This window comes from Python bivittatus, unplaced genomic scaffold, assembly GCF_059951505.1.
Source record: "Python bivittatus isolate LINGU-HERP-01145 unplaced genomic scaffold, Pbiv_v1 ctg000570_np1212, whole genome shotgun sequence".
Taxonomy (NCBI): Eukaryota; Metazoa; Chordata; class Lepidosauria; order Squamata; family Pythonidae; genus Python; species Python bivittatus.
The window spans coordinates 14,156,511-14,181,714 of record NW_028277097.1 but is presented as its reverse complement, the minus strand read 5'-3'; the positions used below and the strand labels follow the sequence as shown (position 1 = coordinate 14,181,714).

At 37.9% G+C, this 25,204-nt stretch overlaps 1 protein-coding gene across 1 annotated transcript in view; it reads left to right on the top strand.

The window, feature by feature from the left end:
• The window catches only part of DCC (DCC netrin 1 receptor), a 603,623-nt gene that overhangs the window by 92,576 nt on the left and 485,843 nt on the right, over positions 1-25,204 (top strand). The window contains exon 4 of the mRNA XM_088152996.1: positions 18,178-18,462. Coding sequence (XP_088009122.1) covers positions 18,178-18,462 — 285 coding nt within the window. The remainder of the gene's footprint in view (positions 1-18,177; positions 18,463-25,204) is intronic.

Genomic DNA, 25,204 nt, shown 5'->3' with positions numbered 1-25,204 from the left:
AGGTAGACATAATCCGGGACAGGCAGTCTCTCAGATAATCTGGCCCCATGTCTGAATCCTTAAATGTAGTGTCCAGAACTGAATATATTACTCAGGGTGGGTCTGATCAATACAGACTAAACTGTAACTGTTAAATCTGTACACGATTCAAGCATGGGCTTTAGACCTTTTCTCAGCCTCAGCATCTCTTTGATGTTCATTAAAGCACCCAGTCCTTTTAGAGGTTTATGCCCACTTAGGAGTTAACTCATTAAAATTAATGTGACTTTAAAGCAGCTGCAACTTTTTTCCCCCCCAGGCTGGCACAGAAATCTGAAAAAAGGTGCTGCTTTAACAAGCTGTGAAGGAGTTCTGTGCCCGCATGAACTCTTTTCTGCCTTCATTAAATAAATATTATAAAACACAACAAAGATCTTCTCTTCCTTCCTTCCTTCCTTTTTAATTTGGCTGTAGGATTTCTGGACTGCAGTATTACAGATGTTGAGAAGATTGAAAGAAGTGAGGCAGACGAGGCAGTCCCTGCTCTATATGGATGATATGTTTATGTTTTACAGATACTCCAGAACTTCCATTCCTAATCTCCTTGCATGAATTCATGAATTTAGTATCTTGTCTGGTTAGTCTCTAAACTGGATAAAATCAGACCAGATGCCACCAGGTCTCACTGAAGATTTTGACATATCGATGGGTTTTATGCTGTGTCCTGAAACTTTTATTGATCTTGATATAAAGATTCATAGAAACTATCTTCAACTAGTACATTTCAATGCATGTCCTGCTTTAAAATAAATGAAAAAAGATGAGGCTGATTTATAATTTAAAATATCTTGTTTACATTCCTTTGTATTACCTGGAGCAAATCAATTTGCTGTTAAATAATTTTCTCTGGCAGGAATAGCCTTCAAGATTTTCACTACATGAATTGCAGTTGCCTGTTGGGAAAGGTAGATTTTAATTTCAATTTTTTCAGGCTTATCACTGGGCATATTTCTTTTTAGTTTCAGTTACTTGATGGAAAAACAACAATAAACATGCAAAATTCAGCTCCTTTCTGGGCTTAACTTAAAAACTCTTATTTAATCTCACTGGAATTCTGGCAAGCATTAAGTTTTGGGACAAATTCCAGTAGCTACATTTGATTATAAGAAACATATAAAAAATATTCTGACTTTTTTTACTCATGAAAAGTTCACATTATAAGATCAGTCCAGTTAAAGATACCCAATAAATCTGTCTGTGGGTAAACGTAGCCTCTTGTAATATTATATTCTGGGCCAACTTAGTTCTGATGTAGCATTTTTACTTTAGCACTGAGTTTGATTCATCTCAAGTATGTTTCTCATTAGCTTATTCAGTATAAGCATTTGTTATTTGGATAATTTGGTTTTAATGCTATCAGAAAAAAATCCCTGACAGTAAGAACAGTTCAACAGTGGAACCAATAAGACTGAGTGGTGATGGGTCCCCATCACTGGATGTCTTCAAACAGAGGCTGCACTGCCTTCAGCTCTGGTGGCTTTTTTGGATTCCTGCACAAAACATTGAGTTGGATTTGATGACTTCAACTGCACTTTCCAGCTCTAGGATTCTATAGATATCAGAGTCTAAAACAGTGTTTCTCAACCTTGAGAACTTTAAGATGGGTGGACTTCAACTCCCAGAATCCCTTAGCCAGCCATGCTGGCTAGGGAATTCTGGGAGTTGAAGTCCACCCATCTTAAAGTTCCCAAGGTTGGAAAATGGGTCTAATGGAACAGAATCACATTCCTGTAAGAAATACCTGCAAAGAGATTGGCATTTTTCATCTCTTAGCAGCACCTGGATAGCTTTCCTGTAAACTCCATCCTGTTCTAGTTCAAGTAACAACTTAATTGGTACTTTATAAATAGATTTCAAATCTTGGTAACTCAGAGTTTCCTTCTGCTTTAATTTTCATGCAGAGATTCATTTTCTGTTTTCCAGGGTTTGATAATAGAAGGATAGAATCTTTTTTTCCTAATTCCATCTATAATATAGAAAATAAGTAAGAATGAGGATAGACACCCCACTTAGTGACATAATCCATCTATGAAAGTGGTCAGTTGGTTCTTGCAGAGCATTATTAAATATTGTATCCATAATTTGTTAACCTTGATAAAAACCTGATTTCTTATTAACTATCTCTTGGAACTTGGCTGAAAATCCAGTTCTGTCAGTCTTTCATCCACATAGGTAAGCTGGCAGCAAGCAAATGCCCACAGTCTAACACAGAGTTAAATTTCATGGGTAGATGTTTATCCACTCTCTGCTAGATAGTTGTCGATATTTTTCCTGTTCTGTTATTAGTGTCCCTGTTAAACAGGTGAATATTGTCTTTTCTAATTCTCTTCTCTAATAACTTAAATACAACAGCTCCTTGCTAGAAAAGTTGAAATCAGACTCAAAGTGGGTAAGCATCTTAAAAAAAAAAAAAAAAACAACTATGAAGCTTTCCAGGTAGGAAAATAATGTTGTTTTGCTTGCAGCGTAAATATTCAGCCAGAAAACCAAATTGGATTTCCACTGGTCATGCTGAGTGATACCAGCAAATAAACCATCAGCAAAAAAAAAAAAAAAAAAAAAGCTGAAAAAACTAAAGGGTTTTTTTTTTTTTAAAGCATCCCTTTGATTTTAGTTATTCAAAGATGCATTTGATAAAGTTCCGGGACAAATAATTTTTCTTGTCAGACTTAAAGAAAATAAAAAGCTAATTAAAAATAAAATAAAATGTAGTTTGGCTGTATTCTCAGTATCTGCTGCAAAATTTCTATAACAGATGGGCAAAGAAACTCACCTGTATCAGAAGATGGTGTGACAGATCTGGGAATATTTAGTACCAAATAAAATACCTTATTTTAAAGCATTGTTAAGTTCATGCATTCTAGAAAAGTTTTGAAACTTGACTTTGGCAAAGTCTCTGGTTTTCAATTTTTAAAAAAACTATAGCCAACAAAATTGAACTGTTTATTTATTGATTGATACATAGCAGCTAGAATTATGTTCCAACTTAATACTGTGGCTACAGGAAGCTGCCTTGTGCTGAGTCAAATCATTGCTCTATTTACTTTGACCTTCCCCATTAGTGTTACTGGCTGGATATGATGGAACTTGTAATCCAACTCATCTGACATAAATCAGATTGAGGAAGGCTAACCTCCACTTAATAGTAGACATTTACCAACTGTGTTCACACAGCTTACCAAGCCACAAAAACGTAACCAGGCTTAATGCTAACCAAGCTTAGCATATTGTGCAAATATATTTGTTACATCTTTACCTGGTTAAAGGTGCTTCAGTGTGAAGGTTCAGAAAGCTTCAGAAAAGTGTTTTCCAGGTCCAACCCAAGGCAGCAGAGGGGGGTGTCTCAAATGCAACACCTTATTTTGCTGGAACACTTGAAATCAAAGATCAAAATGGGTAAAAGCCATATAAAACTATCCTTGCAGCTGTCTAGTTAGAAATGCATTATTCGGTTAATAACAAGCAACAAACAAGCAAAGTGGATTTCTGCTTTTCAGAACAGAATCCCTGCAACGCTACTTAACAATACCATCTTAGGTGTTTTTATCTTATTTTGCCTGCAATAAAATCTGAAACACCCAATTAAGTCTTTAGCCAGATGTCTGAACTGGTTGCCCACAGACAGTTTTTGAAATTAAGTTAGAGATCTTTTGTAAATATTCTGTTTGCACAGATCACAAATGTCATTGTTTTGCTAACTTCAGTTTGTCTGCCATCACCACTTGGAGTATGAGATACTGATTTAGGACATGATCATATCTATCTCTATGTTTAGATTGAGGAGCAAGGGGAATCTTGATATCATTAACCAATAGTTATAGGACTGAATGGGAATCCCACAGCACCATCCTACAAAATGAGAAGAGCTGGAGTCATCAAAAAGGAGAATTTTCAATCCTATGGAGTCCTTGGGGTTCTCTGAGCTTGGCTGTTTTCTTGAGATGTTTCATTACCCAACTAGGTAACATCTTCAGTGCTAGAAGGGAGTGAGGTTTGCTTCTTCTAGCACTGAAGATGTCACCTGGTTGGGTAACAAAATATCTGCAAGAAAACGGCCAAGCTCAGAAAACCCCAAGGTCCACAGTTCAACCCTGAGCTATGGATATTCTCTTCTATTAATTTTCAATCCATGTTCTGTCCAAACATGAATACCATGGTTAATAGCACTGAAAAACTTTGTGTGTGTGTGTATGTGTGCGTGTGTGTGTGTGTGTGTGTGTGTGTGAGAGAGAGAGAGAGAGAGAGAGAGAGAGAGGAACATAATCTCCCAACAACACATTCCCTTTCTATGAATCCCATCAGAGATGGAAGAAGAAAGTGTGTGTGGGGGGGTATCCTCCCCACTTTTTATTGTATATCATCTGCCTAACCAAGCAAAGCGGTCATTTTTCCATAATTATATGTGAAAGCTGTCTGAAATGGTCCTTATTTCTTAAACAGATATGGTGACTGACCCTATTCTTTAGTAGTTCTTCTTCCTGTTTTTCAAATATCACCACTATTTTTCTTAGTGTAGTACTTTTATTTATCTTTCACTGAGACACTATAAACTTGATGAATTATTTCTCTTAGATTTTGTTTAAAGCTCATTTTTCCCCTCTCCATTTTTAGAGAAATCCCATTCAGCATCACAACTATATAGAAATACACTGGGGTCCAAATTAGGAATTTAAAAATGAATCGTCAAGACTTTCTGCCTGGATGAATTAATAGTTCAGGTTTCCCCTTTGTGCCATTTTTAGATGGTGCAGATGGGTGCAGATATTTTTCAATTTGCCTTCCTTCTTGCCTTCCTGCCTACCACAAAGTAGCCAATTTCTTAAGATGAAAAGAACATCCAATGTAAGAGAAAGGGCTATAGGCAGACCTATCCTATTCTGATGAGGGATATGAGATAGATGCAATTTCAAAAAACTGTATAAATATATGCCTACTTATTTCTAATGTTCAGGGTTGGCCATTTGATACCAAAAGAAAACTGGATTTGGTTAGTAGACGAGTAACCAATAGGAATGATCAGGCTGAAGGTTAGATTGGAAAGTTAAAAAAAAAATGAGATGGCAATAAGAAAAAGGATATAGCAAATCATTTCTGCACTGTTTTCAATATAAGTACATGGGCATGTCCATGTGATCAGCAGGGATCAAACCTGACCTAGAGCAGACTTTATTTTTACTTGAATGTAACATTTCATGAATAAGCTTAATTTTTTTAGTTTCCAAATTTTCTTTCTTGCTTTATAAGTTGACTTTCCATTCCTAGCCATTTTTTTAAATTTGAAGTTTTATAAAATTGATTGGTTATACTCCATCAAGTCAGTGTCAACTCTTGGTTTGAGTATAACCACTTTATCTAGTGGTCACATAGATAAACCTTCTCCAGAATGATTCTACCCAATGTGGGTCTTCAGGACTTTCAACAGTGCACCCATAACCCCTGTTGTTGGTGTAAAGTCCATCCACCTTGCCACTGATCATCCTTTTCTCTTTACTTCCACCTTTCTCAGCAATATGGACTTCTCAAGGGAGCTAGCTCTTTGTATAATGAGTCCAAAATAGGATAATTTGTACCTGAAATGAGAACTCTGGATTGATTTGTTCCATGATCCATTTGTTTGTTTTCTTGGTGATCCACCAGAGGTCTTTTCTTAACAGCAAAGTTCAAATTGTCAGTACTTTTTCTGTCTTGCTTCTTCAGGGCCAAACTTGCACTTCCATAGAATGTCACAGGGAAAACCCATTGCCTGCATGATTCAGATCTTTTTAGGTATAAACGCATCATAGTATTTGAATATCTTTTCCAAGGCCTTCATTGCTCCTCTACCAAGTGCTAGGCAGTAGCGTATTTCTTGACTGCTGATTCCTTTACTGTTGATAATCAATCCTAAAGGCAAAAGCTATCCATCACTTCAGTATCTTCACTGTCATTTCTAAGCTGATTGCTGAACTTGTTTTCATTAGTTTGGTCTTCTTTATGTTTTATCTCCGTCCCATTTTTTTCATTGTGTTCCTTGACTTTCATTACTAGAGCTTGCAAAGCATTGGCATGTTTTGGCTCTCAGAGTAGTATCATCAGGATAGTACAAGTTATTTATGTTTTCCCCCCCTCCACTTTTAAAACCACACTCAACTTCTTCCAATCCAGCCTCCCTCAATATATATTTAACATGTAGGTTGAATAAATAATGGGAGAGTATAGACCTTCATCTCATTCCTTTGCCAACTTAGATCCAGACTGTTTTGCCTTGTTCTGTCCATACTGCCATTTCCTGTTCTGGGTATAGGTTTCACAAGAAGACAAATGAGGTGTTCTGGGATTCCCTTTTTATTAAATACTTTCCACAGATTGACATGCTCAAACAATCAGAGGCCTTTCTATAGTTAATGAAGCACATACTGGCTTCTTTTTGATGTTCTATGGCTTTCTCAATTATCCAGAGTGCAGCAGCAGTAATATCTCATGTTCTTCAGCCTTTTCTAAAGCTGGCTTGAACATCTGGCATTCTCTTTTTACTTGAAGGGCTCTAATCTGCATTGAATAATCCTAAACATTATTTTGCTAGCACATGAAATTAGGATATTGTGTGATGGTTTGCTTATTTTGTTAAATCTGCTTTCTTTGGGATTGGCACATAGAGTCACCTTCTCCAATCTGTTGACCACTGTGTCATTCTCCATTTTCGCCAGCATAGTATGGTTAGAACCTTTACCAATTCTTCTTCTGTCGCAAGTTCCTGTTATTATAGCCAGTATTAATAAAAGTAGTTTTAGCTTTCATGTGGAGTTGATTTCCTGGTCTGGTCTACCTAATGGGGCTGGACAGGGTCCTTTCATCTGGCACTACATTGTCAGTCACTTTATCTTGTATATCCATGTGGTTTCCTTGGTAAAATACAGGAGTAGTTTACCATTGCTTACCATGAATTGATGTCTTTGCCATTATCACTAAAGTGATCATTTCCCTCCATAGCATCTTCCTATATTGCTGATGCCCAATACTTAACTGGGCAGCTGGGATGGTCTTCCCTCCTTGGGTGACCCTGCTGGTATTGTATATTTTTGGCACACATTTCCAATGTCCTTCTCACATCCTAGGGACAGCTCCTGCCCCCGTGAGGCTGCATAGCAGACTTCAATATAAAGTGTCACAATAAAACTAAAATTCAAGAGCTTATGTATTTTCCTCTTGAAAAGCTAACAAGATGCTCTGTGAACCTTTCTAGACATTCTATTACTTCCATGTTCTTTGATACATCATGGAGTACCAGCATGGTGCCAGAGATTTAGAGAAGTACAAATGTTGTTCCTATTTTCAAAAAAATGAAAAGGAGGATCCATGTAATTATAAACCAGTCAGCTTGATGCTGAAATGAGGTGTCAGGCCACCCAGACAAGATCAGGAACCTCTTAGAAGTTGATAAGAAAATCCAAGAATCAAAAATATGCATTGTTTATTGAATCAAGCGAAGAAGCCATATCCAAACATTTTTCAGCAATTGCAGGGATTCAGAAGAAAACCATATATTGAGAAACCAACTTCAAAGGTTTAATATTTTGTTTTCCATTGCATCTTATGCAGTAAGCTACTTTGCTCCCTCTTTTGATTGGGCTGGCTTTCCCCATATATCCTTTGCTGTTATAACTGTCCAATTCATTCCCTTGTTTGTGGGATAGTTAACACACCAAGCAAAAGTCAGTTTGTGAGCATTGCTTAGCAGGAGGCACCATAAAAATGAATTATGCCATATCTATTTGATCACCTCTCTTGATAGAGTGACTAGCTTAGTCGAGCATGGAAAAACAATGGACCTGGCATACCTTGACTTCAGCAACCATCCCATGAGATTATAATAGAGAAGATGACAAAGGCACTAGTTAAGTCTCACCTGGAGAAGAGAACTACAGAGAAACACGACAGCTGAATTGAAGTATCTGAAGATTGTTTTTTCAGAAGGCAGGACAAGAAAAATAAAATTAAATTGCAAGAAAGAAGATTCCTTAACTGTAAGAGTTTTTCAGTAAGGAAATAGACTGTTTCAGGAGGTGGAGGTTTTCAAAAAGAGGCTGGATGGCCGTCAGCTGGGAATGCTGTAGTAGTGGGTGACTGCATGAGCAGAAGGTTAGACTAGATCATGTCCATGGTGGCTTCCAATCCTTATATTCTCTTCTATGCTATTGGCTGCACTCCTTGCCTTTAAAAATGCAAGAAATAGAAGGATGCAGAAATCCTCATAATGATGTGATTCTCCTTCAGGGTGAGCAATGTTACACAGAATGAGACAAAGAATGAGTAGTAAACCAAAGTCATAATAGACATGAGATCAAAAAAGGAAGCACTATTGCTAAATCTAGTTTACACCAGAGGCATTTGCTGTCCTCCAATTATCTGACCCTAACCCCCCACAATCATACCCTAGTTTATACACTGCATCATGATCATACACTACATGATCATAAACTACATACAGTACACTATTTCATACACTCAATATAGCTCCTAACTGGTGGGATGCAAGCAACAGGATGTCAGCTTGCAAGGTAGTCTCTAGATTAGTGTGACCACCCTTGGGGTCAAAGTGGACGTTGGCTGCATTTGTGACATATGACCAAAATGTGCCAGAACTGACAGATACTATCCTCACTATTATCAGAAAATGCTCTGTGTGCCATGGATATGATGAAATATGGTAATCTAGCCTAAATGTTCTTTCTCTTACTAAAAAACATGATGGGAGAGGTAGAAGCACTTATTTTAACATTCCTAAACTGTTCGATGACATGCTAATTTTTTGTAATGCTAACAGCTTATCAAATGCACTTCCAACATCTGTACAGACTGCTAGCATGCCAGAGAATTGCTTTAAATATGTATTTCCTCAGAACAGTGCAGAACATATGTTTTCATAATCAGACCAATGTATAGTTTTGCATATTTCACAGCACATTCCAGTTATTCTAAATTGGTCTTGTTAACATTGAGAAATCCAGTTCAGCCTCTCAGCATTATTAGTTAAAAGCTCCCCACTGAGAAACAAGATGTTGGACTAAACAGGGATGAGTTCCAGTCCAGCCAGGCTCTTCTCCTCGAAGGCTAGCTGTTTTTAATGGCTTTGGAAAACTAAGCCCATTTGGGATAAATGATCTGGAACCCAAGACATCAATGATCTGCCTTTGTATAATGCAACTTCATATATCTTAAAAATACAACTTGCTCGGGCTGAATAACAAAATATAGGTGTTTTTTAAAAAGCAATAAATATGATCATATCATTTCCCAGCATCATTACTGAGTAATCTGAATTGATCTTTCATTCTCTCTCTCTCTCTTTCTATGAATGACTTTGTCCTAACATGGAACTTTTAAAATGAGTGTCTTGATCCTTCCTCTTAGCTTCCAGAACACGGCCTACTGTCAGGCCTAGCCCAAGGAACTCCAAGAGACCATGTAAATTCAGTCCAGCAATGTTTATTAGCTACAACCTCTAGCAAGAATCTTCCCAGACTGAAACCCCAGCTCCCAAATAATGCCAGCCACAACACTGTGAATTCCTCAGGGAGGTGCCAGTCTCATCCTCTTATCTTTCCCTCGCGCCTCAGGAGATGTAAGAAAACGTTTTTCTCCCTGAGTCTGGCCTTCATAATTCCATTCCATCACATCTACTCACTATTAGCCACTACACAAGTAATTTGTACTCTAAATTGAAACCCAATTTAAATTCTGGAGAAGGAAACATACATACATACATACATACATACATACATACATACATATATATATATATATATTAAAAAAATCCCCTCTCACCCTTATGGGTGGTATTGTCTTCCTCAATCTCAGGTCCTCTACCAGAGGCCTGGGAGTTGGAGGGTTCTGCGCAGGATCTGAGCTGTTCCTAACACTGCACTCTTCTGGACAGAGAGCTCTGAGGTTGTTCCTGGGATCTGTTGGAGCCACTCTCCCAGCTTAGGAGTCACAGCCCCAAGTGCTCCTACTACCACTGGGACCATTTTGGCCTTACTTTCCACATCCTCTCTATTTCCTCCTTCAGGCCCTGCTACTTCTCCAGCTTCTCATGCTCCTTCTTCCTGATGTTGCTGTCACTTGGCACTGCTACATCTATCACCACTGCTGTCTTCTGATCCTTGTCTACTACCATGATGTCTGGTTGATTGGCAGTACCTGCCTGTCCATCTGGATCTGGAAGTCCCACAGGATCTTAGCCGTGTTATTTTCCATGACCTTCTGTGGAATCTCCCATCTGGACCTGGGAAAGTCTAGTCCATACATTGTGCAGATGTTCCTGTACACAATGCTAGCTACTTGGTTGTACTGTTCAGTGTATGCAGTTCCTGCCTGCATCTCACACCCTGCCACTATCTGTTGGACTGTCTCTGAGGCCTCTCTGCACAGTCTGTACCTTGGGTCCTGTCTAGTGTGGTAGATCCCTGCTTCTGTGGATCTGGTGCTTAGTGCCTGTTCTTGTGCTGTTATGATCAGTGTCTCAGTGCTGTCTTTTAGTTTGGATAGCTAGCTAGCTAGATAGCTAGCTAGATCGCTAGATCGATAGAGCTAGACACACACACACACACACACACAGACACACAGACACATATTTTATATGGCCACCCTTCCACAAAAGTGACTTTGGACAATGTACAAAGATTAAAACTAAAACCATTACATAAAACCCCATGACATCCAAGGTTAAAGCAGTAAACCCCAATCACCAAAATAAAATAATAAAATAAAATAAAATAAAATAAATAAAAAATTCAACAGCAGCAGTGCTTGCCTGAGTTTCTGGCCCAATGCCTGGGGAAACTCTGTTCTTCGCCCCACTAAAAAACCCTTGTCAACAGAGAACTTCTCTTATTGTCAATAGCCCTAATGACATCTCTGATGATTCCTGGTTTACCCATTCCATCTATTGTATTCTACTACTACAATGTTTATTTGGTTTTGACTTACCTACCATGTCCCTGGGTTGGTCTAGTGTGTGAAACCAGCCCGTTGTGGCTTATTCAATAAACCATGGTAAAATAAGCCATGTTTTAGTGCTCTGTGTGAACTCCATCTTTATTTCCAAAACAGATTACACTGGCAGCTTGTTAAATCATTTTACAGTAAGTGAGCCAATCCACTTGGGTATTATATAAGTTGATTACACAAAGAAACCACATTTAAACTGGGTCTTCTTCCACAGATCACCATGATACTGCTGTCTTTTAAAACCTTTGGACCATATATCTCATGGACCATTAACTGAGCCCAGCTGTCACAGCATGCAGCAGTAACTAGATGACCTTGGCTCATCTTGAAAAAAGCTAAAGAGGCTTACATCTGATTAGTACCTGGAGGGGATAGCTCCAGGAAATCTCAAGAGCTGTAAGCTAGAGTGGGAAGTTAAGTAGTAGAAGAAGATAATAGCAATCCATTTCCATATTCCTGCCAAGCAAACAACACGAATATTTTCAGATAGTCACTAGGAGTAGAGACCAACTTGGGAGAGTCTTTATTTTATCTGTGCCTAGCAGGTACTCTTAGTGAAGAAGTAGTATGTGATCTCCCCTTTTCCCTTTCTGTAAAATGCCATTGTCATCCAAATGTTCTCCTCCTCTTTTGAAATGCTGGAAGTTGTTTCCTAAACTTCTCACAAAGCTAATTTAAATTATTTTGGCTCACTTCAAAATTCCTACAGATATTCCATCTGAAGAAAGATCAAGCTTTAACTATGAATTGCTTTAGGCAAAATTCAGGAATGACTTTACTTGAGTGGTTCCAATTAGAGGACTGATTTGCTTTCAGGATGATGAGTTTAAAGATGCTCTCCTTTGACATCTGCCTGTGTTCTTTCTTTCCTTGCATCACTAAGAGACTTGTGTTGAGGGATGGTGACCATTGTTCTGGTTCTCTAAACAAATGCCTGCTTAGGATATTAAAATTCTATATATCCTTTTAACTACACTGGAATAGGAGAATCTTACTGGTACAAAGAAAGTAATATTCTACAGGCGTTAACATTTGTCCTCCTTACCCTAACAAGAAGTACTGTATATGGTGTTGAACAATTTGCACATCCACTGAATGATTCAAACAAATATGATTTTTTCTGTTCCTGGTGTAGGGTAACATTTCTAGCTTTTGATTATAAAAGCCTTTCTTAAATGTATATCGTTAACACCAGTGTTCTTCCTATCAGTGTGTGTGTGTGTAAAATTATACAAGATGACTTGAAACTTTGCAGCACCCTTATTACCTCCACTGAAACTTCTTCTTGTTTTGTTTTTTCTTTTTGAAAAAGACAATTGAACTGGAACCATTTAAACAATCACTTGTATAAATTAATCCTAGTGGCAAATTATTTAACCCTCTTCAGAAGCCCAGGCTCTTTTCTATAGCTTCTGTGTTATAGGCTTCTGGGATTCAGAACTTCTAATTCTGAATAATTCCAGTACATACAATTCTTCCATGTATTGGCTCTGAAATGGAATCCGGTATTAATGTAGGGTCTTTTTTCCTGCAGCGAAGTACTAATTTTCTTCTGCATCCTCAGTGGGATGCATCAATTGTTTAATGGTGCAAAGAAATGATCTATTTATGACAATGAGGAATACCACTGTGAAATTTCAGGTTTTCATTCCACCAAGCAGAGAAAGCAAGCTATTCTTTGAGGAATCCGATCCTTTTTTCTCTCTTTTAGCATCGCCATACATATTATCTTTTTATATTTTAATCATTACTCAATTATTTCATGGCACAGGACCAGGATGTCTGAGGGACTCTCTCTCCAATTGTCTCTGCCTGCCCAACCAAATCAGATAGGATTGGCATGCTCCAAGTCCCATGTGTGGCAACGTCTGCTGGGTAAAAGAGCATCTCTCCCAAGATCTGGATGGTTCTGACCTTGCTGGACTTTAGAAAGGGCCTGAAGACCTGGCTCTTCCCTCAGTCATTGGGCTAGGATCTTGCATGAACTGTCAATGTGTTAATATTTAAGTGAAATGAATGTTGATCTTGATGCCACAGATATGTGCATGCTTTTGTATGTTATCCACCTCCTGCCCTGATCGATATAAATTGAAATTCGTACACTACATATAATACATTAATGTATACTAAAATTGATACATTAATTAATTCATGCATTATTTAATTAAAATTAACACATGAATGTATACTGAAATACATTAATGCCTATAATGCAATATAAATAGATATACATTGAAATACATACAGTACATACCTACTTTTTTCTTCCAGCCTCTGCATACATATAGCCTTATTTTAATTCCTTTTTAAAGCTTTGATTTTCTGGGATATTCAATGATTTAAAAAAGCAAAAAACAAAGGTGTAATAGGTTTTTTTTGTACCCAATGGAAGCATCCATTCCAACTTATCTACAATTTTTCTCTGGTATTTTTAGGCTCTGGTTGAAGATGGAAGTGGATTATTTGCAGATCAAATGTACTCAAAAAGAAATGTACAGAAGCATCAAGATAGTATTGGGATGTTGTTCGCTCCTTTTTTTTTTTTTTTTAATGACACAACATATTCTTTCTCTTTTGTAGAAAGGATAGTGGACCACACTTTTACAACCAGCACTAAATAAATAATCCTCCTCCGTTTTTTCAGCTTCTGAAAAGCATAAAAGCTAAAAGCATAAAGAACACCAGTCACGTGTTAGGAATACCCTCTATAAGAGGACCTAAAAGAGATAATAGAACTAAGGGCTAAAGAAGGATAGGGTACAATAATGCACTTGATCTTAGCCCAAAGACTGAAAACACGCCACCAGACCATTTAAGATCAGGAAATAACTTGTGGGATAATGATAAATTATAATGTCTATCTTCCACGTTAGGGTAGGTTTTATTTTTGTTTTTTTTGTTTTTTGTTTGTTTGTCTAAAAGATGGAATGAGAAGGTCCACAAATGATAGAGAGGGGGATCACAAACATCATGGGAATAATTCTTCAGTCTGAATGTGTTAAGCCACACTCAGTTAAAAAGAGGGCATCTAATGCTTGATCAACATAATCAGATAAAACACATGGTACAGTTTCAGGATGTATAATTCTGGGCTGCAAATGGGTATCGTATTTCACATACCCTTACTCCACAAGTGGTTTAATATTAGTGGCATAGGTATGCCATTTTGACAGGGATGTCACATCTTATCATCCTGATGGGACCTTCCTTCTGGCCTGCTCAAAGCCCTAGGAGAAATGGAATGAACTGAAGAATACCTGTAGTACTTCTCCACTGTTTTGCTCAAAATACTTTGAGAGAACGTTACATTTCAATTTGTTTCTCCTTCTGCTAAAATAGTCTGGGATTAAACCAACTCCACACATTTAGGGCTCCTTTTCCTGCAAGAGTTGATAGACCTGTCTCCTTTTGTGATATAGGAGCACATTTCTTTCTGTCCTGGTAATCAGAACCCTCCACAGATAAACGATTGGAATCTAGATTATAATTATTACTCCTGCCTAAGACAGAATGTCTACTTCTAGTACCAACAATAGAATTTTCTTCTACTCCTATTCAACCATTAGTAAGACCTGTTTTCCCGTATTTCCATATCTGGGTGCTCTTGGCATCCTAATTTACCTAAGTGAATTCATCATCTCCTTCATTCTCAGTCTTGGAGGAATCAGATGTCTCCACATGTCTTTCATTCCCTTTGGTAGTATCAGAACCAATCAGAGGCCAATTGCTCCTTTCCATTTACTCCCCTTCAGCTGTTGTGCAAATTGAAAGAGGAAAAGGGACGGGTGGGAAACGGGCCTTTCATTTCTCTGTTAAATAACCTTGCAGACTCTAATTTGAAACAAACAAAGCGTCTTAAAGCATTTCTCCTTGGAGGATTGTACTGAGTGTTACTAAATTGCTGAATATTTAATAGTCATATACATGCTCCAGACCCCAAGGTCTGTCCCCCAAATGATAAGCTCTTTTTTATTAAATGAACTTTAATTACTTAATAATTAGACTGTCTGTAGGGAGAAGATAGAGATCTTGATAGGCTTCCAACTAGGCTGTAGGGCAAATCAAGCTTGCGTGGCATTTTTTGATTAGAAATTAAAAGCAGGTGTACTAAGTATTTGCCGAGGCCCTGGTTAGGAGGCAATCTTCCCTTAGGGGACAAAGACTTGATGAGAAGTTGAGCTGTGGAAGACATTGTTTTGTGATGATTGTGTAAATTAACATAAACAGAAGGTATAAAAGAAGCTCAGGACAATTTAGAATGCATTGAGGAAAAGATGAAGGTGGCAGAGAGGATAAGTCACACTTCCTCATTTTATATTTCCAGCTCAACACATAAAAGAAGAATTTATACCTCTTCTTTATAAGAATCAGCTTGAGTTCCAGGTATGGTAAGAGTATGAGAGAGTTTTAAGCCTGTGCCACATTTCTCCAGAAGTAAAGACAAAGTACCATAGTCAGAAGTTACTAAGCAGCTCACTAGTTATTGTTCCTCTTTGGCTGTTTGTCTCCAACATCTGTTCTTCATACAGTAGGTGGGGTTGTTGGAAAATTTGATCAGATCTGCAAGAAACAATCCCCCCCCCCCCCAGTTCAGGTTCAGTTTGATGAATGAGAATTTGCTTTAAATATGATTTCAAAAGAGAAATGATCATAGGAGGATTCTGGTGTTCTTGCACTTCTTCAGTGATAGGTTGGGCAAAGGATGTGTGTGGATGTCTTGTCTTTCATTGGACAAGCATCTCACCAGCAGTGGCAGTGTCCCTGCAATCCCACACTTCTCAAAGACGTATGTCATGAACAAATGCCATCACGCCTAGCCATTGGTTAGGTGTCCAGGTTCAAAACATTACTTAACCTTGGAGTTCATTAGATAGCTTTGGGCTTGTCACTACTTGTAGGGTTTTGCATTTAGGTAGGAAAAAAACAGATGCATGGTTTTAGGATAGACAGAACTTGTGAAAAGGATCTGGGCATGCTGGTAGAGCATGGGCTAAGTATGTGGCAGCAATGCACTGCAGCTGCCAAAACAGCTAATGCAATCTTGGGCTGCATCAACAGAGGTATAGTGTCCACTCTATGATGTACTGGCTGCACCTTGAATATTGTGACCAGTTTTGGTCATCACTCTAAACAAATGAAGCTGAGAAATTGGAAACACTATAGTGAAGAGTGATGAAAATGGCGAGGGACTTGGAGGCTAAATTTGATGAAGAACGGGTAAAGGAACTGGGTATGTTTTACCTAAAGAAGAGAAGGCTGAGGAGAACATGATTGCAATGTTCCAATACTTGAAGTGCTGTCACAAGGAAGGAGGTGTGGATTTATTCTCAACCATTCCTGTGGGTAGGACCAGAACCAATGAGTTGAAGCTTTAGAGAGGGAGATCCAAGCTTGAAGTAACAAGGAATTTTCTGATTGTGAATTTTCTGATTGTGAAATTTTCTGACTGTGAATTTTCTGATTGTGACAAGGAATTTTCTGATTGTGATTCTAAGCAATAGAACAGCCTCCCTCCTGGAGTCATGGGTGCTCCCTCACTGGAGGATTTCAAGCAAAGGTTGGCAACCATTTGCATGAAGATTCCAGTCCTGGGCAGGGAGTTAGACAAGGCAACCTTCAACCCAATCATTCTGTAACTGGTTACTTCATTGGATTGTGTGATGGGAGTTGAGGGAGTTCTATGGAGAAAAAGGGCAATGAGAATGATAACGATGAAGAAGATGGGACAAGGACCTGCAAATGAACCTTCTTGGTGGTGGCCTCCACAATGTAGAACAGCCTATCCTTGTAGATGCATGCCCCCTCAACCTTTCAGCTTTTCACAAGGTTTTTAAGACCATTTCATTCTGGATAGCATTTGAGCCCTGATGATAATAGGGCTACCTTTTTCAGTTAGTTTTTATTGATTTTTCAGTCAGTAGTTTTCATTCATGATATTCAGTTCTGGGTGGGGTAAAGGTGGACTTTTATATAAGGTTCTTCTGTTTCTTGTAAATTGCCTAGAGTCTTTGAAGAAGTAGTATGAAGATTTTTGTACAAGATGGTAATGATATCCTTTCTTGACTGATTGATTATGTGCTGTCTAGTTGGGGTCAGTTCTTAGTGGCCACATAGATTTTCTTCAGGAGGATCTGCCCCAGAAAACTATCTGTTCCCTATCAGTGCTGTAATTGAGTCCAGATAATTTTCTTAGATATATTCAAATTTCATCACAGATTTTTTTGGTATAAAAATCTCACAGAAGAGGCTTTAGAAAGAGGCTCACTGATCTTTGGACCTCCAGTGTATTTCTGTGTCCCTAACAGATGGTTATTCTGCTTTTCCTTCAGCGCTTCCAGCAAATAGTGTCTGCTGTCAAATAATGTTTACCATTATGAATTTTCTTTTCATCTTTACCCATATCTATTGTCCTACTAATACTATCCTTTGACTGAACTGGCATATTGCATTAAGTCATTATTTGTTAAGCCATGATTTTGAATAAGATGAAATTGGCAGGTTTCACATAACCTGATAAATAAAAGCCAGAAGAAAAAATTATTAGGGTTTGGTATACTACATCAGCCAAGACATTGCTTCTTTTCCCAGGAGCAATTGAAACATTTTTGATGCATCTCTGCAACAGTTCCTATGATATATTCAAAGATAACTATTATATGCTCCCTTAATCCAATCTTTTCCCAATTAGAGAAACCAAGCTTTATTCAGAGGATTTGACTTCTCATATTTTAAGAACATTTATCAGGATGATCTTTTATAACTTGTGTTGCTGTGATCTGAATTTTTTCTATTTATTATGTTTAATATATATTGAGGAAATTGAAATACTTTTTATTCAGTCAATGACCAGCAAAATTCGAAAATACATCACACAAAATAAACTTGACTGTATGGTTTTAGTCTAGGACTTTAATTGGTTTTAGTTGAATTATAATTTGAGAAATGGCATTACCACCAAGTCTCCTTGGTTGAAAGGCTGAATATTATTATAAAAATAAATATTTGAAAATCACTTATGGTTGAAGGGCAATTAACTAAAATTGCCAAAACAACAAATAAAATGTTAAAAAAGTGTGGAGGGTGGGGTGGGGAGGGGGGCTTCTAGGTTTATATTCTTTCTTAATTTCAATTATCTTTACCTTTCTGCAGGTCCACTGAGGTTTCTGTCCCAGACAGACTCTATCACAGCATTTGCAGGTGACACCATTTTATTAAAGTGCGAAGTTGTTGGTGAACCTATGCCTACAGTCCACTGGCAAAGGAACCAAGAAGATCTGCTTCTGAGTCCTGGTGACACTCGAGTGGCAATTTTGCCTTCTGGATCTTTACAAATCAGTCGAATTCAAGTAGGGGATAGTGGAATATACAGATGCCTTGCAAAAAATCCTGCCAGTTCAAGAACTGGAAACGAAGCAGAAGTCCGAGTTTTGTCAGGTAAGACTAACGTCCCTCTATGTCAGTGTTTTTCAAACTTAGCAATTTTAAGATGTGTGGACTTCAACTCCCAGAATTCCCCAGCCAATGTTATGGGGTGCGAGGGCTGAGTGAATTAACATCTGGTTTAAAATTGACACACACAAATCCTCAATTTGTGGCTAAATTTCAATATGTGAAGTACTGAACTGAGCTCCTTCACTCCTGAAAAGTAACATTTTTTTGCATTTTAAATTGAAGTTATTATGAACGAATGTGCTTATTTTGTGCTAAAAATCAGGAGTCTGGTAGCACCTTTTCTGACTAACACATTTTATTAAAAGGCATAAAATTTTGTGAGCGACTGTGGCCTCCTCAAGTGAACCATGCATCTATGGAAATATGACCTTTCCAGAAAAAAAAATCACAAGAAACTAGCTGTTAAGAAAACTTAAAAGAAAAAAAAAATCTCAGTGACAATCTTTTGGTTTGTCACAAGTTTTATGCATTGATCCTGGATGAATATATAGAATGAATTGCAGTTATATTTCAGGCTGAGTCCATTGGTGAATTCTGTGATGCAAACATATTAAATGTTTTCTAGTAAAGCAATACAAAAATGGCACTTGCATTAACATATGCAAAACTGATTCAAGGCAGAAATAGATGGATTCATTTATCTCCAGCAAGCGATTCTTTGAGTTGCTTCACACTCCTGTTAGGAGCCAAATACATAAATAACACCACAATCTATTTGGGCAGATAAGTGTTGAACCTATTATTTTTCCATATACAAGATAATGTGCAATTACAAAGTGTTTAGATATACATTATGCAGCATATTATTGCTGGATGTCCCACGTGCAGAGGCTTAATTCTGCACTGAAAAATGTTCTTATTGAAGACAGTTATTTTTTAAACAAGCACTTATCTGGCAATTGCTTCATTTTATTTACTGACAATTAGTTGTGGTTTCACTTCTGCTTTAAGGGTCAGTGGGTTTTATTGTCTGCTTTGACATTTTATAAACCCCGTTCTTTTTGGATGGCAACTTCTGTGTAAAGATGCCCTACATATATAAACAGTCTTTGGAAACTACGGCGGATAACAATGCACGTCCGGTGTGTGATGAACTCAAGTACAAAAAATATCCATTGCTTTTTTTTTTTTTTCCAGGGTAACCAGCTTATCCTTGTGTGGAACTATGCAACTTTAGAATTGGGTGTGGGTGGGTGTGTTTAAGCTGCTTGAAATGCTTCATATTGTAGCAGAAAAATAAATGATTGGGGGGAAGGTTGGTTAGAAGTCACCGTTAAAAAAAAGTGCTTAGGAATGTAGGACACTGCTTTACCAGAACAGGTTATTCATCACTTAGCTTATTATGTGTCTTCCGATGGGATGTCTCCAAATTGTGGCCTAAGCTTGCGACCATCTGCATGAAGAGTCTGAGCACTGTTCCTGAACTCTGATCTCTTAATAGACCAGAACTATGCAAATCATTGCTTCCGATCTCAAGTTACATTTTTAAGGGCACTTTCTCTAACTCCATCCTATCCACCTTTTTTTTTTTTTTTTAAGAAACATTATTTTTCGATAAAGAATAAAATATAAGGAAACAGAAAAAACAAAGAGAAAGAAAAGTTCAGAGCAAAAGAAATAAAGTTACAAGTGCAGAAAAGAAAAGAAGAGAGAGAATGAATAGGTGACTTCTGAGTTTCTTTGTTGCAGATACAAATATAGAATACATACATCTTTTACTCTAAAAATATAACCCATACAGAATACTTCTCTAATCCTGAAATCTAATAATTACCAAAACCCCAAGTCAACATGGCATTTTGCAATCCCAAGCAAAAAAAAGAAAAAATAAAGCAATTTCCAAACAGAAATAAGTCTAATCCCTGCTTTTTAAATGTCAATACTTTATATCACCGTCTCTGCCACTATCCTATCCTATCCTATCCTATCCTATCCTATCCTATCCTATCCTATCCTATCCTATCCTATCCTATCCTATCCTATCCTATCGACTTTGTAATAATGTGCTGAATTGTGCTAGAGCAAGAGAAGATTGTCCAATGTGGCTTCAGCCTCCGTGATATGACAGATTTGTTATGAAGATGAATGACACATAAGCTGCAAGGATCATTGCATACTAAACATCCTATAAAAATTATTAGTCATGGTTGCAACATTTTCTTGGAAGATGAAATGGATACTTGTGTACTTTCTAGAAAGCCAAAATAAGTGGACCAAAGAAAGAGGACCAAAACAAAAATTCAGAGTTCACTTCCAGACTGATCAGACCAGTGTGAGGTATCGACCTGAGACAGCCCATCTGTTAACAATGCAAAATATTGTGATGCACACTCATCTCCTTGTTCACAAGTTGGAGGGGGCAAAGGACACACTTAGCTTTTGTGCGGCCTTCCAAGGGTCAAATTCAAAAAAGTAAGAACTAAGACAAAGGAGTGCATTCAGACTAGAAAACGACAACATCTGATTTAACTGAATTCTGATGCAGGTAGTCCTTAGGTTATAATGGCAATTGGGACTGGGATTGCCGTCGCTAAGCAATGTAGTCATAAAGCATGATGTCACATGAATGCATTGCTTAGGAGTGGCAATGCCGGCAATCCCAGTTGTCATTGTAGCCCCAGGATGCACGGGTCATTAAACAGGAAGATGCAGGAGTCTCAAGTAAGGAACGCAGAGGGTGGAGTGGGGGTACTACATGGGGTAGGGGGTACCATGGGGAGTACTGCAGAGGGATGGGGTGCTGCAGGCAGGCCCTAGGGAGTGTGGGCGGAGCTGCAGGGATGTGGGAGGGCCCACGGGGAACTTAGGCAGATCAGTAGAGGCTGCAGGAGGGCTGGTAGAGGCAACAGAAGGGGGATGCTGTAAGCAGGCACATGCTATGGAGGGCAGGCAGGTGGGGATGCGACAGAGTACGAGATCCCTGGGATCTTCTACTCTGTAGCGGGCTCCTTGGGAGAAAAAGCAGAGGGACTCACTTACTAGAGTGACTTGCAACCTTCTCTCCCAGCTTCCCCATTGACTGTGGAAAGCCAGCAGAGAAGATCACAAATGGTAATAATTTGATGTGACTTGCTGCTATGTTGTAATCGTGAGACAGGTACCCGAGTGCCCAGATCGTGATCATGTGACCATGGAGACGCTGCAATGGCCAGAACTTTGAGGACCAATCCTAAGTCCATTTTTTCAGCTGAACAAATGGACAGTTGCTGAACAAATCGATATAAGTCAGAACTACCTGTACTATACGCTTACTCCTTGTGTAGTTAACATTTTTTTCACTCTGTACCTTTAAAAAATATAAATGGTTAACCACTATTTGAGGAACATCAAGGTCCACACTCAAGATTTCTGGGGCCTGCATGAAATCCTGAGGTCTCAGATTGTCAGCCTTGGGGAACAGAAGGGTTCACAGTCAGAAACATTGTGAGAGGAGAGCCGTGTTAATCTACGGTGGCAAAAAATCAGAAGGAGTCTTGTGACATCTTTGCAACAGCTCACGAAAGCTTACATCTTTCATAAAATTTGTTAGCCAGAAAAGATGCTACCAGACTCCTCTTGATTTTTTGTCGGACACATATAACTAGTATTGCAAGGGAGTTTGGTTATCTATACGGCAAGGATTATAGCAAATAGAAGATTTTTATTTGTTACTAGCATTCAGTGTGATGCAGTGGAAAGGGAGAACAGAAGTCACATAAATGCCAAATGAACTTGGTAGATTCATTCTCTTAGTCTTCACACTCCAAGTTGTTAAAATGGCCTAGTATCTCATAGATCGTTGCAATGGACTTGGGAGGAGATAAAAGGTTACAAAGCCAGTGTGTCACATGAATGGTCACATTGTCCAGTTTTAGAACAGCAACATCGGTCTCTGCTTTTAAGTTTTGAAATTTTGAGACAGTTTCATCCAAAAGAATGACAGTTAAGACCATTTCATACTCCTGATTTTATTCTGTTTTTCTTTCATGCATTTCTTTAAAAAGTAAGTTCCCAATGCAGAATCACCTCTTTAAAATGCACCTCAATTCTTCAGGATTGGGAAACATGACCTTGAGTAGACAATCTGTGCAAACATTTCAAGATTTGATAAAAACAACCAAAGTGCCTGAATGGGCCAAGCCTTCTACTCTGAAAGGATAGGCGTGTGCAAAAGATGAGTGGACCATCTGTGATCAGTAAACATGACACAGCTCAGATGTAGTTTAGAAAAACAAAGAAAGGCTTTTTAAGCAGATGACATTTAGCTTCATATAGATAAACAAATAAATGGAAACCTTATAGTTGTTCATGTGAAATGTTTAATTCTTCACTTTTTAATCATAACCTTGCGTTCAGTTACTGTTCAACTTGTAACCGTGCAAGGCAAAATTATTTTTCCTTCCTTCCTTCCTTCCTTCCTTCCTTCCTTCCTTCCTTCCTTCCTTCCTTCCTTCCTTCCTTCCTTCCTTCCTTCCTTCCTTCCTTCCTTCCTTCCTTCCTTCCTTCCTTCCTTCCTTCCTTCCTTGAAAGAATTAGAGTGCAAATACAATTCCAAGGCAATCAATGGTGGAAAAATGAAGAAAACCTTGTTAATCTATTTATTGTTTAACATTCAGGAGTCAATTAGCTTTTTAGATTATTCAGTTCTATGCATAAATTGAATGTGCATGTATGTGTGTGTGTGTGTGTGTGAGACGTTAGAATAAGTTGACTATAATGCAGCATTAAAGGAAATTGGTACTCTATCATTAAAACAAAACAAGACACAACAGGCTTTGCCTTTAAAAAGCCTGATGGTTGTTAAGCAACAGCTACATTAAAAAAAAAAAGGCAGAAATTAAAACTTCACACCTCCTTAAGCACCACTTAAACTAACCCAACCGTGGCCAGTCCTAGAAGACTGCATTCTCATTCAGGAGAATTGCTTTAATGTTAAAACACAAAAGGATCATCAATTAGATGAAATTAGTTCCCTGGATTTTGTTTTCATCATAGTGGCCTTCCAGGCTGAAAGTCCTTTTGAACATACAGGGATTCCTTATAGTCTGTACCTATTTCTCCCTGTAACATATATGCAACTTGTACAGTGTCGATCCTTTTATTAGAAGGTTATTTACTTATTTATTTATTTATCAGACCAATTGATAAGTAAATAAATTACTAGTAATGGTTGAACGGACAATGAAGCCAAGCCACCAAGAATATTTCATGCACAAATATAAATTCATATTTTAATGGTCACTTCATTTCTTCTAGTAGTAAGAATGTTCCAGAGATGCATTAGTTAAAGCAGTTTGATTCTCTTTGGAAGGAATCCAACCAACATTTTTAAAGAGATTATTGGGGGAAGCCGGTAGTAGTTGCCATATTGTTTTCCTCTTCTTTCTGATTACTGGAGATAATTTAAACAAGCTTAAAACTCGAAACTGAATACTCCAATTCCCTAATTTTAGCTCAGTTGTTTCAAATGAATTCATGTTTGCATTTTTCTTTCTTTTTTCTCCTTTCTTTTGCTTCACTGGAGGTCAGTGACTGACTTCACTTACAGCTTTCTATGAAATCTTGGATTGTCCTTTGGCAGTGCTTGATCAAACTTTGGATTTGAAAAAAGACTGTTGATAACCCCTTATGTTCCACTGATGTCTCTCCATGGGAACCAAGTAGGCAAATTAATAGTCAGAAGATATGGCTCATTAGAATTAACCCAGGAGGAATAAGAGAAATCTCTCTGTATGTGAAAAGAATAATAGCAGACATTTGTGATTCAGAAAGACTTAGAGACACATGCACCCTAAGTATTTTAGATGAAGTTGTCCACCAATATTTAATACTAAAGCCTAAGAGAAACAAAGAAACAAACAAAAACAGTCCAAGCAGTACCAAAGTACTATCCTAAATCAAGTAGCAATTCCTAGAACCCAAATGATGTTAGGGTGCCTTCAACATTTCAAGTTGCAGTCAAGCAGAGATGAATTAGACAAAAAATAGAGGTAATGGATCTTTTAAGATACACCAATAGTTGGTCTCTATCACCTTCATTATAAGCAATGTTTGTAGCATGAAGTTTGCTCATTCCCACATGAAGATGAGTTAGAGACAAAAAGAGAGATCAGGTCTCCTATATGCTATTATTACCCCATATTGATTATCCATCTTTATTTCAAACTTCCTTAATGTGCCAAAGTGAACCTTGTACAGATGGCAGCAGTAAGCAAGCTCTCTGGTCCTCTGCCAATCTCAGCAAGAAAAGTTCAACAAAGTTCTACTATGTATAAAGATAGCTGCGTAAACTCAATATGTAAAAATTGTTCTCAGAACAATAAGTGCTAAATAACATTGCAGAAACAAAGGATATTGGAGTTCCATAGAAAATATATACATATGTTATAGGGGGATAAATTAGATACTTACTTTCTTTTGGAAAGGTAAAAGAAGAACTGTGCAAGATCTATTTCAGCACTTGTTCCCATAGTGTGCAATTAGATGTCAGTGGGAAGTGAACAAGGACATGAATGCACACCATCTTTTTGCTAATGTTTCCTAGCAATTGGTGTTCATCATGATACAGAATTGATAAGCAGTTCCTCCTAACAAGGTATGATTATAGATGTATATGAAGCTATTTAAGGAAATGTTGCTAACCTTATGGATACCCTTTTTTTCCTTTACTCCAAATTAACATGATGTTTTTCTCTAAGGGATGACTTTCAGATTTCCCTAATTTTACTCTAAGTGGCATTTTTGG